General features: G+C 41.1%; 1 protein-coding gene across 1 annotated transcript in view; it reads right to left on the reverse strand.

Annotated features, from left to right (window-relative positions):
• Positions 1-14,618, reverse strand: part of LOC121580581 (cadherin-7-like) — a 144,012-nt gene that overhangs the window by 21,626 nt on the left and 107,768 nt on the right. Inside the window, exons 10-11 of the mRNA XM_041895537.2 lie at positions 9,777-9,894; positions 7,573-7,824 (exon numbers count right to left, since the gene is read on the reverse strand). Coding sequence (XP_041751471.1) covers positions 7,573-7,824; positions 9,777-9,894 — 370 coding nt within the window. The remainder of the gene's footprint in view (positions 1-7,572; positions 7,825-9,776; positions 9,895-14,618) is intronic.

Raw genomic sequence — 14,618 nt, forward strand, 5'->3', positions numbered from 1 at the left:
GTGGCACCTGACCACACGACTGAACAGTAGTCCAGGTGTGACAAAACTATGGCCTGTAGGACCTGCTTTGTTGATAACGCTGTTAAGAAGGTAGAGCAGCACTTTATTATAGACAGACTTTTCCCCATCCTAGCTACTGTTGTATCAATATGTTTTGACCATGACAGTTTACAATCCAGGGTTACTCCAAGCAATTTAGTCTCCTCAACTTGCTCAATTTCCACATTATTAATTACAAGATTTAGTTGAGGTTTAGGGTTTAGTAAATGATTTGTCCCAAATACAATGCTTTTAGTTTTTGAAATATTTAGGACTAACTTATTCCTTGCAACCCATTCGAGGACTTTGTTAAGTGTTGCTGTCATTTCAGTCACTGTGTATAGTGTTGTGTCATCCGCATACATAGACACACTGGCTTTACTCAAAGCCAGTGGCATGTTGTTAGTAAATTTGCAGTACGTTTGCCAATTGATTGTACAGCCAGACCTATTTGCCATCTCATTTGCCTCATCCCTCTCAACCATAAAATTTTTCAATTCCTCATCATTCCACAGGGATTTCACAGTTTTTACAGTCATTTTCTTAATGGGTGCATGCTTATTAGTAACTGGGATAAGCAATTCCATAAATGTGTCAAGTGCAGCGTCTGGTTGCTCGTCATTACACACCACGGACCAACAAATATTCTACACATCAACAACATAGGAATCACTACAGAACTTCATGTATGACCTCTTCCACAATATTAGGCCCAGCCTTTGGAACTTTGGTTTTCCTAGATATGGCTACTATATTGTGATCACTACATCCGATGGATTTGGATACTGCTTTCAAACTAATTTCTGCAGCATTAGTAGAGATATGATCAATACATGTTGACGATTTCATTCCTGTACTGTTTGTAACCACCCTGGTAGGTTGATTGATAACCTGAACCAGGTTGCAGGCACTAGTTACAGTTTGAAGCTTTCTCTTGAGTGGGCAGCCTGATGAAAGCCAGTCAATATTTAAATCACCCTTGAAAGTATACCTCTCTATTGATATCACATATATTATCAAGCATTTCACACGTTATCCAGATACTGTTAGCACTTGGTGGTCTATAGCAGCTTCCCACCAGAATGGGCTTTAGGTGAGGCAGGTGAACCTGTAGCCATATTACTTCAACAGTACTTAACATGAGATCCTCTTTAAGCTTTACAGGAATGTGGTTCTGAATATAAACCGCATTTCTGTCTTTTTCGTAAATGTCATAACCTTGTATTGCTACCACTGTATCATCAAAGGTATTATCTAAGTGAGTTTCAGAGATTGTCAGACTATAAATGTCATCTGTTACTAGCAAATTATTGATTTTATGAACCTTGTTTCTTAAGCTACATATGTTAACGTGGGCTATTTTTAACACTTTTCTGGGATGCTTGATTCTTTTTCTTGCTTTACTGGGAAGCTTAGCAGAGGTAGACATACTCTGGTTATTTTTATTAGTGCAGGGTGAGCTGCACACAATGGACTTCCTACTATGGAACACCACCTCAGTGCTAACAGTATTACTCTGGATCATAAGCATATGATTACTTTATACAATAGCTGTAGGATCAGCAGAGGCATTCCGGGCAGTAAGAGGGACATAAACTAGGTTATTTACGTTGTGTCTTCCAACGCCCCTAGGATAATCTACATTTGCTGAATCATTATGACAACTCAGCGACACAATGGTAGGGATTAAATGAGCTGGACTTGGATCATTGATAAGTCATTGTCTCAACGCAGCCTTATAATGATGTGAAAGGATCCAGGAACCCAAATGATTTGGGTTGTCAGTCACACATAATGTGAATCTCAGTGGAGAAAATCCCCCTTATGCATGGCACAACGTGTTTCAACCTAAAAACCTCTTCATAAAGCAGCCTGAGATAGAAAAGCCTGAAATGGAAATTTCATTTTTTTGTTTGAAAACCAGCAATTATCTAAGCAATAAACCAATCAATCCAAACCATAAATCTGGCTTGTACTACCTCTGAGCATCACTACCTCTGGCCCAAAAATGTACTGACTGGTTCGCTAATCAGAGAGAATGAATTGGGACAAATGGGGCTTTGAAATGGGACAAAACGGGACTCTCATCAAACAATCAACTAATAACTCAGACAAATACAGCAGCAACAATCTGGCCACTATTTCAGGCTATTTGACCAAGAAGGAGAGTGATGGAGTGCTGCATCAGATGACCTGGCCTCCACAATCACCCGACCTCAACCCAATTGAGATGGTTTGGGATAAGTTGGACCGCAGAGTGAAGGAAAAGCAGCCAACAAGTGCTCAGCATATGTGGGAACTCCTTCAAGACTGTTAGAAAAACATTCCAGGTGAAGCTGGTTGAGAGAATGCCAAGAGTGGGCAAAGCTGTCATCAAGGCAAAGGGTGGCAATTTGAAGAATCTCAAATATAACATTTATTTTGATTAGTTTAACACTTGTTTAGTTACTACACGATTCCATATGTGTTATTTCATAGTTTTGATGTCTTCACAATTATTCTACAATGTAAAACATAGTACAAATAAAGAAAAACCATTGAATGAGTAGGTGTGTCCAAACTTTTGACTGTTAGTTTATACAGTGGCTTGCGAACATATTCACCCCCCCTTGGCATTTTTCCTATTTTTTAGCCTTACAACCTGAAATTAAAATGGATTTTTTGGGGGTTTGTATCATTTGATTTACACAACATGCCTACCACTTTGAAGATGCAAAATATTTTTTATTGTGAAACAAACAATAAATAACACAAAAAACCAGAAAACTTGAGCGTGCATAACTATTCACCCCCCCAAAGTCAATACTTTGTAGAGCCACCTTTTGCAGCAATTACAGCTGCAAATCTCTTGGGGTATGTCTCTATAAGCTTAGCACATCTAGCCACTGGGATTCTTGCCCATTCTTCAAGGCAAAACTGCTCCAGCTCCTTCAAGTTGGATGGGTTCTGCTGGTGTACAGCAATCTTTAAGTCATACCACAGATTCTCAATTGGATTGAGGTCTGGGCTTTGACTAGGCCATTCCAAGACATGTAAATGTTTCCCCTTAAACCACTCGAGTGTTGCTTTAGCAGTATGCTGAGGGTCATTGTCCTGCTGGAAGGTGAACCTCCGTCCCAGTCTCAAATCTCTGGAAGACTGAAACAGGTTTCCCTCAACAATTTCCCTGTATTTAGCGACATCCATCATTCCTTCATTCTGACAAGTTTCCCAGTCCCTGCCGATGAAAAACATCCCCACAGCATGATGCTGCCACCACCATGCTTTACTATGGGGATGGTGTTCTCGGGGTGATGAGAGGTGTTGGGTTTGCGCCAGACATAGCGTTTTTGTTGATGGCTAAAAAGCTCCATTTGTTGTCTCATCTGACCAGAGTACCTTCTTCCATATGTTTGGGGAGTCTCCCACATGCCTTTTGGCGAACACCAAACGTGTTTGCTTATTTTTTTCTTTAAGCAATGGCATTTTTCTTTTCACTCTTCCATAAAGCCCATCTCTGTGGAGTGTACGGCTTAAAGTGGTCCTGTGGACAGACACTTCAATCTCTGCTGTGTAGCTTTGCAGCTCCTTCAGGGTTATCTTTGGTCTCTTTGTTGCCTCTCTGACTAATGCCCTCCTTGCCTGCTCCGTGAGTTTGGTGGGCGGCCCTCTCTTGGCAGGTTTGTTGTGGTGCCATATTCTTTCAATGTTTTAATAATGGATTTAAAGGTGCTCCGTAGGATGTTCAAAGTTTCGGATATGTTTTAATAACCCAACCCTGATCTGTACTTCTCCACAACTTTGTCCCTGACCTGTTTGGAGAGCTCCTTGGTCTTCATTGTGCCGCTTGCATGGTGGTGCCCCTTGCTTAGTGGTGTTGCAGACTGTGGGGCCTTTGAGAACAGGTGTATACGGTTGAAGTCTGAAGTTTACATACACCGTAGCCAAATACATTTAAACTCAGTTTTTCACAATTCCTGACATTTAATCCTAGTAAAAATTCCCTGTCTTAGCTCAGTTAGGATCACCACTTTATTTTAAGAATGTGAAATGTCAGAATAATAGTAGAGAGAATGATTTATTTCAGCTTTTATTTCTTTCATCACATTCCCAGTGGGTCAGAAGTTTATATATACTCAATTAGTATTTGGTAGCATTGCCTTTAAATTGTATAACTTGGTTCAAACGTTTCGGGTATTCTTCCACAAGCTTCCCACAATAAGTTGTGTGAATTTTGGCCCATTCCTCCTGACAGAGCTGGTGTAACTGAGTCAGGTTTGTAGGCCTCCTTGCTCGTGCGCGCTTTATCATTTCTGCCCACAAATTGTCTATAGGATTGAGGTCAGGGCTTTGTGATGGCCACTCCATTACCTTGACTTTGTTGTCCTTAAGCCATTTTGCCACATCTTTGGAAGTATGCTTGGAGTCATTGTCCATTTGGAAGACCCATTTGCCACCAAGTTTGAACTTCCTGACTGATGTCTTGAGATGTTGCTTCAATATATCCACATAATTTTCCTTCCTCATGATGCCATCTATTTTGTGAAGTGCACCAGTCCCTCCTGCAGCAAAGCACCCCCACAGCATGATGCTGCCACCCCCGTGCTTCATGATTGGGAGGGTGTTCTTCGGCTTGCAAGCCTTCCCCTTTTTCCTCCAAACATAACAATGGTCATTATGGCCAAAATGTTCTATTTTTGTTTCATCAGACCAGAGGACATTTCTCCAAAAAGTATGATCTTTGTCCCCATGTGCAGTTGCAAACTGTAGTCAGGCTTTTTTATGGCGGTTTTGGAGCAGTGGCTTCTTCCTTGCTGAGCAGCCTTTCAGGTTATGTCGATATAGGACTCGTTTTACTGTGGATATAGATACTTTTGTACCTGTTTCCTCCAGCATCTTCACAAGGTCCTTTGCTGTTGTTCTGGGATTGATTTGCACTTTTCGCACCAAAATACGTTAATCTCTAGGAGACAGAACGTGTCTCCTTCCTGAGCGGTATGACGGCTGCATGGTCCCATGGTGTTTATACTTGCGTACTATTGTTTGTACAGATGAACGTGGTACCTTCAGTCGTTTGGAAATTGCTCCCAAGGATGAACCAGACTTGTGGAGGTCTAGAATTTTGTTTTCTGAGGTCTTGGCTGATTTCTTTTGATTTTCCCATGATGTCAAGCAAAGAGGCACTGAGTTTGAAGGTAGGCCTTGAAATACATCCACAGGTACACTTCCAATTGACTCAAATTATGTCAATTAGCCTATCAGAAGCTTCTAAAGCCATGACATCATTTTCTGGAATTTTCCAAGCTGTTGAAAGGCACAGTCAACTTAGTGTATGTACACTTCTGACCCACTGGAATTGACAGATCAGACAGATCATGTGACGCTTAAATAAAGTCCACCGGTGTTCAATCTAACTAATTATGTGACTTCTGAAGGTAATTGGTTGCACCATATCTTATTTAGGGGCGTCATAGCAAAGGGGGTGAATACATAAGCACGCACCACTTTTCCGTTATTACATTTTAAATAATGTTTTGAAACAAGTAATTTTTTTCATTTCACTTCACCAATTTGGACTATTTTGTTTATGTCCATTATATGAAATCCAAATAAAAATCAATTGAAATTACAGGTTGTAATGCAACAAAATACGAAAAACGCCAAGGGGGATCAATACTTTTGCAAGGCACTGTATATGGAGAGTGTTTAGTGCCAAAAATAAGGGCTTAAATACATGTTGATTTTTTTGGGGGACTATCATTTGTTTCATGTAATGCATATGTAATTCAATCCGTTTGTATGTGCTAATAGCAGTAAGGCCAAACATAATTTTTCATGAAATATTTTTGGAGTACATTTTTTTGATACTTCAAGGGGTCTTAAAATTCAAACTCAAATAGCAAAATCATCCTTTGTATGACCTTCTTAAAACAATTCCATATAGCTTAGTAGTACCCCCCTCCCCCGGCTTAGACAGGGGTTAGACTCTTATGGGTTAACTGGGGCAAAATTCATGTAACGTTAAAAGTTCAATGAACACTGTTCAACGGCTCCCATATCGAAATATCAAAACATATTTTTTTCCCCCAGATCTTCTATAGTGAAGTCCATAAAAAAAGGCAATTGTGTTTTCCTACTAGCACTGACTTTGCTGATAAATACTTTGTTGAAGGAAAATGTGTCTTGATATGATTGTGATGTGTTGTTGTCTCACCTAGAAATTTTAAATGTCAACCGAAAATGGTCCAAATGGTCTAAATTTTCAAACAAAAATAGGATGTTCCTTTGGTGGTTTAGCTAGACAGTAACTCCTCCAGCACGTGTTGACGTCACTTCAAAAGGATTTGTTTTCGGACGGAAGCTGTAGAGATCGGTAAGAAATGGCACTTCTGTAGCTAAATATCTCATTCATCCATTTTCTTTTGTTTTGAAGCATTAAATGTTACATTTACATTTTAGTCATTTAGCAGACGCTCTTATCCAGAGCGACTTACAGTTAGTGAATACATATTTTTTTATACTGGCCCCCCGTGGGAAACGAACCCACAACCCTGGCGTTGCAAACGCCATGCCCTATCAACTGAGCTACATCCCTGCCGGCCATTCCCTCCCCTACCCTGGACGACGCTGGGCCAATTGTGCGCCGCCCATGAGTCTCCCGGTCGCAGCCGGTTGCGACAGAGCCTGGATTCGAACCAGGATCTCTAGTGGCACAGTTAGCACTGCGATGCAGTGCCTTAGACCACTGTGCCACTCAGGAGCAATGACCTGGTATAATGGTGCATTGATCAGTTATACAGTTTAAATACATTATTTTTGCATTTTTGCCCAAAGTCAACCTTTAAGATGAATGCACTAATTGTAAGTCGCTCTGCTAAATGAGTAAAATGTAAAAAATGTAAATGCCTGATGTTCCACAGTGAAATTGTTAATGTCTGATGTTCTACAGTGAAATTGTTAATACCTGATGTTCTACAGTGAAGTTGTTAATGTCTGATGTTCTACAGTGAACTTGTTAATGTCTGATGTTCTACAGCGAAGTTGTTCATACGTGATGTTGTTAACACCTGATGTTCTACAATGAAGTTGTTAATACCTGATGTTCTACAGTGAAGTTGTTAATGTCTGATGTTCTACAGTGAAGTTGTTAATGTCTGATGTTCTACAGTGAAGTTGTTAATACCTGATGTTCTACAGTGAAGTTGTTAATACCTGATGTTCTACAGTGAAGTTGTTCATACCTGATGTTCCACAGTGAAGTTGTTAATACCCGATGTTCCACAGTGAAATAGTTCATGCCAGATGTTCTACAGTGAAGTTGTTAATGTGAAAACCTGGAACTCCTTCAACTGTCTTGTAATGTTATTAATTAATCTCGCAACTGTGATTGGTGAGACACAGCGTCCTACTCCAACAGTGTACATACTCAGCATTTTATAATCCAACAGTGTACACTGTTGATGTAGTAAAACATCAAATATCAGTCTAGGGGCCACATTAAGCAGCTTGCAGGACTGATGTGGCCCTGATGTGTTTCTTGGTAAAATGGCTTACCCAGTAGTGTGAGGATGCAGGCCAGGATGGCGACGAGGGCTCCGGTGCTGAGGCCCGCTGAGAGCATGGACTTCTCACTCCCACATGACTGGGGGGCCCCATCAGGGTCGCAGTTGCACACCCGGATGGACAGGGTGTTGGTGCTGCTGAGGGCGGGGCTCCCGCTGTCCATGATGAGGACGGGGAGGTGGTACACGGTCTGGTGACGGCGCTGGAAGCTCCCTCGCTTGGTCAGCACAGAAGCGGTGTTGTCTGGGGGGAGGCATATCAATACACTGATCAAATTGTGTTCAGACAGTAATACTTGGTGGATTCCAACAAATCATGACAAACGTTAGCTGATATGGGGTTTACAGTGGGGAGAACAAGTATTTGATACACTGCCGATTTTGCAGGTTTTCCTACTTACAAAGCATGTAGAGTTCTGTAATTTTTATCATAGGTACACTTCAACTGTGAGAGACGGAATCTAAAAAATCCAGAAAATCACATTGTATGATTTTTAAGTAATTAATTTGCATTTTATTGCATGACATAAGTATTTGATCACTTACCAACCAGTAAGAATTCCGTCTCTCACAGACCTGTTAGTTTTTCTTTAAGAAGCCCTCCTGTTCTCCACTCATTACCTGTATTAACTGCACCTGTTTGAACTCGTTACCTGTATAAAAGATACCTGTGCACACACTCAATCAAACAGACTCCAACCTCTCCACAATGGCCAAGACCAGAGAGCTGTATAAGGACATCAGGGATAGAATTGTAGACCTGCACAAGGCTGGGATGGGCTACAGGACAATAGGCAAGCAGCTTGGTGAGAAGGCAACAACTGTTGGCGCAATTATTAGAAAATGGAAGAAGTTCAAGATGACGGTCAATCACCCTCGGTCTGGGGCTCCATGCAAGATCTCACCTCGTGGGGCATCAATGATCATGAGGAAGGTGAGGGATCAGCCCAGAACTACACGGCAGGACCTGGTCAATGACCTGAAGAGAGCTGGGACCACAGTCTCAAAGAAAACCATTAGTAACACACTACGCCGTCATGGATTAAAATCCTGCAGCGCACGCAAGGTCACCCTGCTCAAGCAAGCGCATGTCCAGGCCCATCTGAAGTTTGCCAATGACCATCTGGATGATCCAGAGGAGGAATGGGAAAAGGTAATGTGGTCTGATGAGACAAAAATAGAGCTTTTTGGTCTAAACTCCACTCGCCGTGTTTGGAGGAAGAAGAAGGATGAGTACAATCCCAAGAACACCATCCCAACCGTGAAGCGTGGAGGTGGAAACATCATTCTTTGGGGATGCTTTTCTGCAAAGGGGAAAGGACGACTGCACCGTATTGAGGGGAGGATGGATGGGGCCATGTATCGTGAGATCTTGGCCAACAACCTCCTTCCCTCAGTAAGAGCATTGAAGATGGGTCGTGGCTGGGTCTTCCGGCATGACAACGACCCGAAACACACAGCCAGGGCAACTAAGGAGTGGCCCCGTAAGAAGCACCTCAAGGTCCTGGAGTGGCCTAGCCAGTCTCCAGACATGAACCCAATAGAAAATCTTTGGAGGGAGCTGAAAGACCGTATTGCCCAGCGACAGCCCCAAAACCTGAAGGATCTGGAGAAGGTCTGTATGGAGGAGTGGGCCAAAATCCCTGCTGCAGTGTGTGCAAACCTGGTCAAGACCTACAGGAAACGTATGATCTCTGTAATTGCAAACAAAGGTTTCTGTACAAAATATTAAGTTCTGCTTTTCTGATGTATCAAATACTTATGTCATGCAATAAAATGTAAATTAATTACTTAAAAATCATACAGTGTGATTTTCTGGATTTTTGTTTTAGATTCCGTCTCTCGCAGTTGAAGTGTACCTATGATAAAAATTACAGACCTCTACATGCTTTGTAAGTAGGAAAACCTGCAAAATCGGCAGTGTATCAAATACTTGTTCTCCCCACTGTACGTAATGTAAAATTGTCAATCAAGGCAAGGAAACCACTATGGTTGTGGAGCTACTCCTGCCTGGTGACTAAGCATCCATTTTGAATTGCACCATTATTCCTTTAGGCTGTCCTGCTGCCAACTATCCAAATTTCATTGGCCCAAAATAACCATGTGTCTGGCCGGTTAGTGCTATCCTGGATCTTTGGGAGATCTCTACCCTAAACCCTAACCTTTACCCTTACCCTTTCCGGGTCTGGCGCTTACCTTTGTTGTCTCTCAGGGTGAAGTTGAGATTCCCAGCAGCCTCGGCGGTCAGGGAGAAGAAGAAGCGGTGTCCACTCTGAGGCTCGTCTCGGTCCACAGCACTGATGGTCTCAATGACCTGCAGGGGACAGACGTCCAAGGGTTACATTCAGTTCAGGTCAATTTATTTTTGTTGGCCTTTGCAGGAAGTTGTCTTGCATTTCTAGAGTACGGTGTCTGTATTAAGACAGCCTCAGTCTCAGCAGGTTCTTGTTTTGATCACCTGTTGAGAGCTGTCTTAATATTACGGAGTCCCTTAGGGGTCCTAAAATGGAGAAGAAAAAAAAGAATGACAGGCTAATCCGTTCCCTCGTTTCTTTTCATCCGTTGCCTCAGATTTTGTATTTGTTCCCTCAATATACAAATTAATTCTGTCAATATAATAAATGCGTTCCCTCAATATAAAAATGTGTTCCCTCAAAAGTTGTTTTTAATTAATTCCCTCTATTTATTAATTAGTTCCTTTGGATCTCCCCTGCAGATTCGAGTGCATGTCCTTATCATGGATTGATCAGAGTTAATTGAATTCTGCTTCAATCTGGGCCATGAAATACAACGATTTTCCTCATTGTTTGAATATATTATTGAGATAACCCCATTTATTTACAGAATTTTTACTCCCTTTTCAGAACTATGGATGATATGGCTAACTTGATAAACGATGGAACAGAGGATAAGCTACTCCTGATTCCTTGTGGATTTCTGGAGCCTATCTGAGGGAACGGATTAGCCTGGCTGATTTCTTTTCTCAACCATGACCCCATGACCCCTAAGGGGCTCCGTACTGGACCACGGAGTGAAAAAGAAGAGCCAATCAACATTTAGAATAAAAATGCACAGACAACATGACAGAGATGACAACAGGTCACACCAAGAGATATACTGTACGACTCAGACATGACAATACGGAAGGTCATATTGGTCATACATTGAGAGGAAAGGCAATACCACAGTCTTTAAGGTTGGGACTTGGCAGATATCATATGATGGAAGCAACACATTCAGGAGACCATTACACCACCTACAAAATCCCCATTGAACCCTCCTGCGCGAGGTCAGCATTAGCCTCTTACCAATATGATGACCCTTTCAACAATACTCATAATAATAATAATAATAATAATAATAATAATAATAATAATAATAATAATAATAATAATAATAATGTTACATTGGTATGTTTTCATTAGGTTGATATACAGTATTGTTAGTAGAACCTGGTGTCATATTTGTATACCATGACATGATAAATGTGTGTATATTTTAATTACCAGCTAGGTCCGTTGCAGAACAACAAAAATAAATGTCTCAAAGACTCCAGCCACCCAAGTCACAGACTGTTCTCTCTGCTACCACACGGCAAGCGGTACCGATGCACCAAATCTGGAACCAATAGGACCCTGAACAATACTTTGTAGAAGCAGTGATTACAGCTGAGACTTTCTGGGTAAGTCTCCCAGAGCTTTCCACACATGGATTGTGTGCAACATTTGCCCATTATTCTTTTCAAAATTATTCAAGCTCTGTCAAATTGGTTGTTGATCCTAGTAGAAAACCATTTTCAGGTCTTGCCATAGATTATCAAGTAGTTTTAAGTCAAAACTGTAACTCGGCCACTCAGGAACATTCACCGTCTTCTTGGTAAGCAACCCCAGTGTAGATTTGGCCTTGTGTTTTAGGTTAATTCATCAAAGGTGAATTAATCTCCCAGTGTCAAGGTTTTGCCTGTGCTTAGCTCCATTCTGTTTATTTTTGTATCCTGAAAAAACTCCAGTCCTTAATGATTACAAGCATAGAATTGTTAATACAACTGTTACAAGTATGAATGACATTATTTCCTAAGAAGGAAGATGGTTAGGGCAGGTCCCCGCGCCTCCCCCGTTGTGTAGGAAGGAGCAGGGGGGGAGACAGTACATAGTTCAGATGATAGGAATATCATTAAATGTATGCTTATCAACGATATCAAGTATTTGTTTTATGAATTAGGGCCGAATCAGAGAGAACAGTTAAAGAAATTGAATAGCGAACTGAAATGGTGATAGAGCTGTGAAAATTGAGTTGAGGACAAAGGAGAATAATTTATGGCTCTGGTTAGCGGGGAAAAAATAGAGACAGTCCAGCGAGTTAGATTGAGCTGTAAGATTTCAAGTAGAGGTCTAAAGACTTGACTGGAAGGAAGTGCTTTGATGAATTCAAATGGTCATTACTTTATTGTATATGTTGGGTAACACCAGTGGTGTATGAAAATAAGTGGTGAATTCTAAAACGATAATTTGGTTTCGTTACGTGAACAATGGGATATCGTTTTTACTATTAGGATGATGGATTGAATAAACATTGGTTATAAGCGTGAAGTTATTAAACAATAGGTTTATATTTTAAGAACATCAATGCAACAGGTTGCAATGTTTAAAGTACTAGTAAATTGGCAATATAAAGGTAAAAATAACTGAATTGTGTAATAGCCTCAGAGAGACATGCAATCCATCATGGGCAGAATAACAGACAGGACAGAGCCAAGAAAGAGCAGAAAGGAGCAGAGTACCTGATGGCCACTATTGGGGAAATAGCGGGTGTAAGGCAGGGAAAAGTGAAGGCTACAGTGGGGGAGGTAGATTGCTTCAACTGTAACAAAGGAGGGCATTTCGCAAGAGAGTGTGAGGCCCCATGCAGATACTGTGGTAAAACAGGCCATAACTCTTTTCGATGCAGATCCAGGGGAGGAGGAAAGAAAGAAAAGAGAGAGAAGCCTAACAGACATCTATTTCCCAAGCTTTGAGCGTGAGGAAGATAAGGCGTGACTAGTCCTTGAGGCGTTTGAATTGGCTACTATTGACTTGGCACTTCAACAGGAACAATAGAAGGGGAGAAAGATTTTCCTAGGGCGTTGATCAAATAATTGATAATGGATCATTTGACATGAGATTTAGGGTAATCAAATAAATAATGATTGTATGCTCGAGGAATTTTGAGTGGTTTTATGGATTAGTTATGAGTTATGAGGAATTAGATTGATACAATTATTGATGGGTTAGGACTGGGGATATCTGTATCAGGTTTTGTGTGTACTACCATCTTTAGATTACTGATGGTAATTGAAGGTTAACAAAATGTATAACCAGGAGAAAGAGATTAGCTTATCTCATTGGAATGTTGCTAGGGGGAGCAGTAGTGAAGTTAGGCAGTATTTAGGTGGTAAAAGGGAGCTCCCAAATTAAGTTGGGCCTGGCTATCTTTGATTGTTGTTTTTCAATTGGGTTTTTCAAATAAAAAACAACACACCCAGCATTATGTTTATAAAGGGTTGTTATGTTGAATTTAGGAGATTTTCAACAGTTCATAGGTGGTGTTTTACTATGCTGTGGGATGGAACGGTTTGTTGGGTGATATTTGAAACATTAAAATAACAGAAGAGGGAGAGAGATTTCCCTGAATGAAAGATACCTGTTGCTAGTCAATTGTACTACTTTTGGATTACTTTTACGGGATAGACGTAAGTTGAGATATTATCAAATGTTGTCATTTACATTTCATTTTTATTAGGCTAATCAGAGGATGGCACAATCTAATGCGAAACAGCTATTGCCTAGATCATTGATTTAGTAATAAGATCAGGAAGATAGTAGTAATAGGAAGCTGGATAGGATAATTTAAGATAGGGACTAGCTGTCCAGAAATAGATGAAGAATGATGAGCTTTTTGGGAATGGTAGACTGCTGTAAAGCTTGGGTACTCCCTTATGTACTGCATACTGATAAATTAAGTGATCTTATCTATGGGAAGGCAATGGCAGCCCATGGTAAAATCATTTGGAACTCTGAGGAGGAAGAACAATTTATGAAGAGGAAAAAGTTGCTCACTTCCCAAACAGTCTTAGCTTTTTCCTACATATAACAGGGATTTTACCCAAATGGTAGAGAGTAAAGAGGGATATGACATTGGTCGTGATTTAAAGATGGTGATGAGGGAGGTTAAAGTGAACCTAGGTGGGCTGGACGTCCAGATGGAGGATAAGAAGGTATAACGACATCCCCACGGAGATGGTAGTAACAATAGTAAAGGTCACTAAAGAGGCCAATTGAACAGGGATTGGGCAAAGTTGACTTACTCGGCCAGCCCACCTAGGTTCACTTTAACTCCTGGCGAATACCAGTGTTACAGACATAGAAATGGCACCCCGTAACTTGGGTGATTTTAATGGCTGTAAGGAGATAATTAATGTGACTGATTTAGATAGGGGAGGAGGAAAAAAATTATGAACCTTGCCATCCCTCTGACTGATGTGTGGTGGGCATGTACTAACAAAGGGAGCATTCGACAGACATTACCAGAAGGATGGGTGGGTACTTGTGCCCCAGTATTGTTGGTCCAAACCTGTAAGAATTAGTCATCAAAGACCAGTGACAGGAAGAATAATCAGGAGGAGAAGAAATATAGGTCAGGAAGGAAATAACCCAATTTGGATAGATGGTATAGGCATCCCCAGGGGTGTTCCAGACGAATACAAAGCTATGAATCAAATATGGGAGGGTTTTCAATCAATCAATTTTATTTTATATAGCCCTTCGTACATCAGCTAATATCTCGAAGTGCTGTACAGAAACCCAGCCTAAAACCCCAAACAGCTAGTAATGCAGGTGTAGAAGCACGGTGGCTAGGAAAAACTCCCTAGAAAGGCCAAAACCTAGGAAGAAACCTAGAGAGGAACCAGGCTATGAGGGGTGGCCAGTCCTCTTCTGGCTGTGCCGGGTGGAGATTATAACAGAACCATGCCAAGATGTTCAAAAATGTTCATAAGTGACA

The sequence above is a fragment of the Coregonus clupeaformis genome, chromosome 14 (genome assembly GCF_020615455.1).
Source record: "Coregonus clupeaformis isolate EN_2021a chromosome 14, ASM2061545v1, whole genome shotgun sequence".
In the NCBI taxonomy this organism is placed as follows: Eukaryota; Metazoa; Chordata; class Actinopteri; order Salmoniformes; family Salmonidae; genus Coregonus; species Coregonus clupeaformis.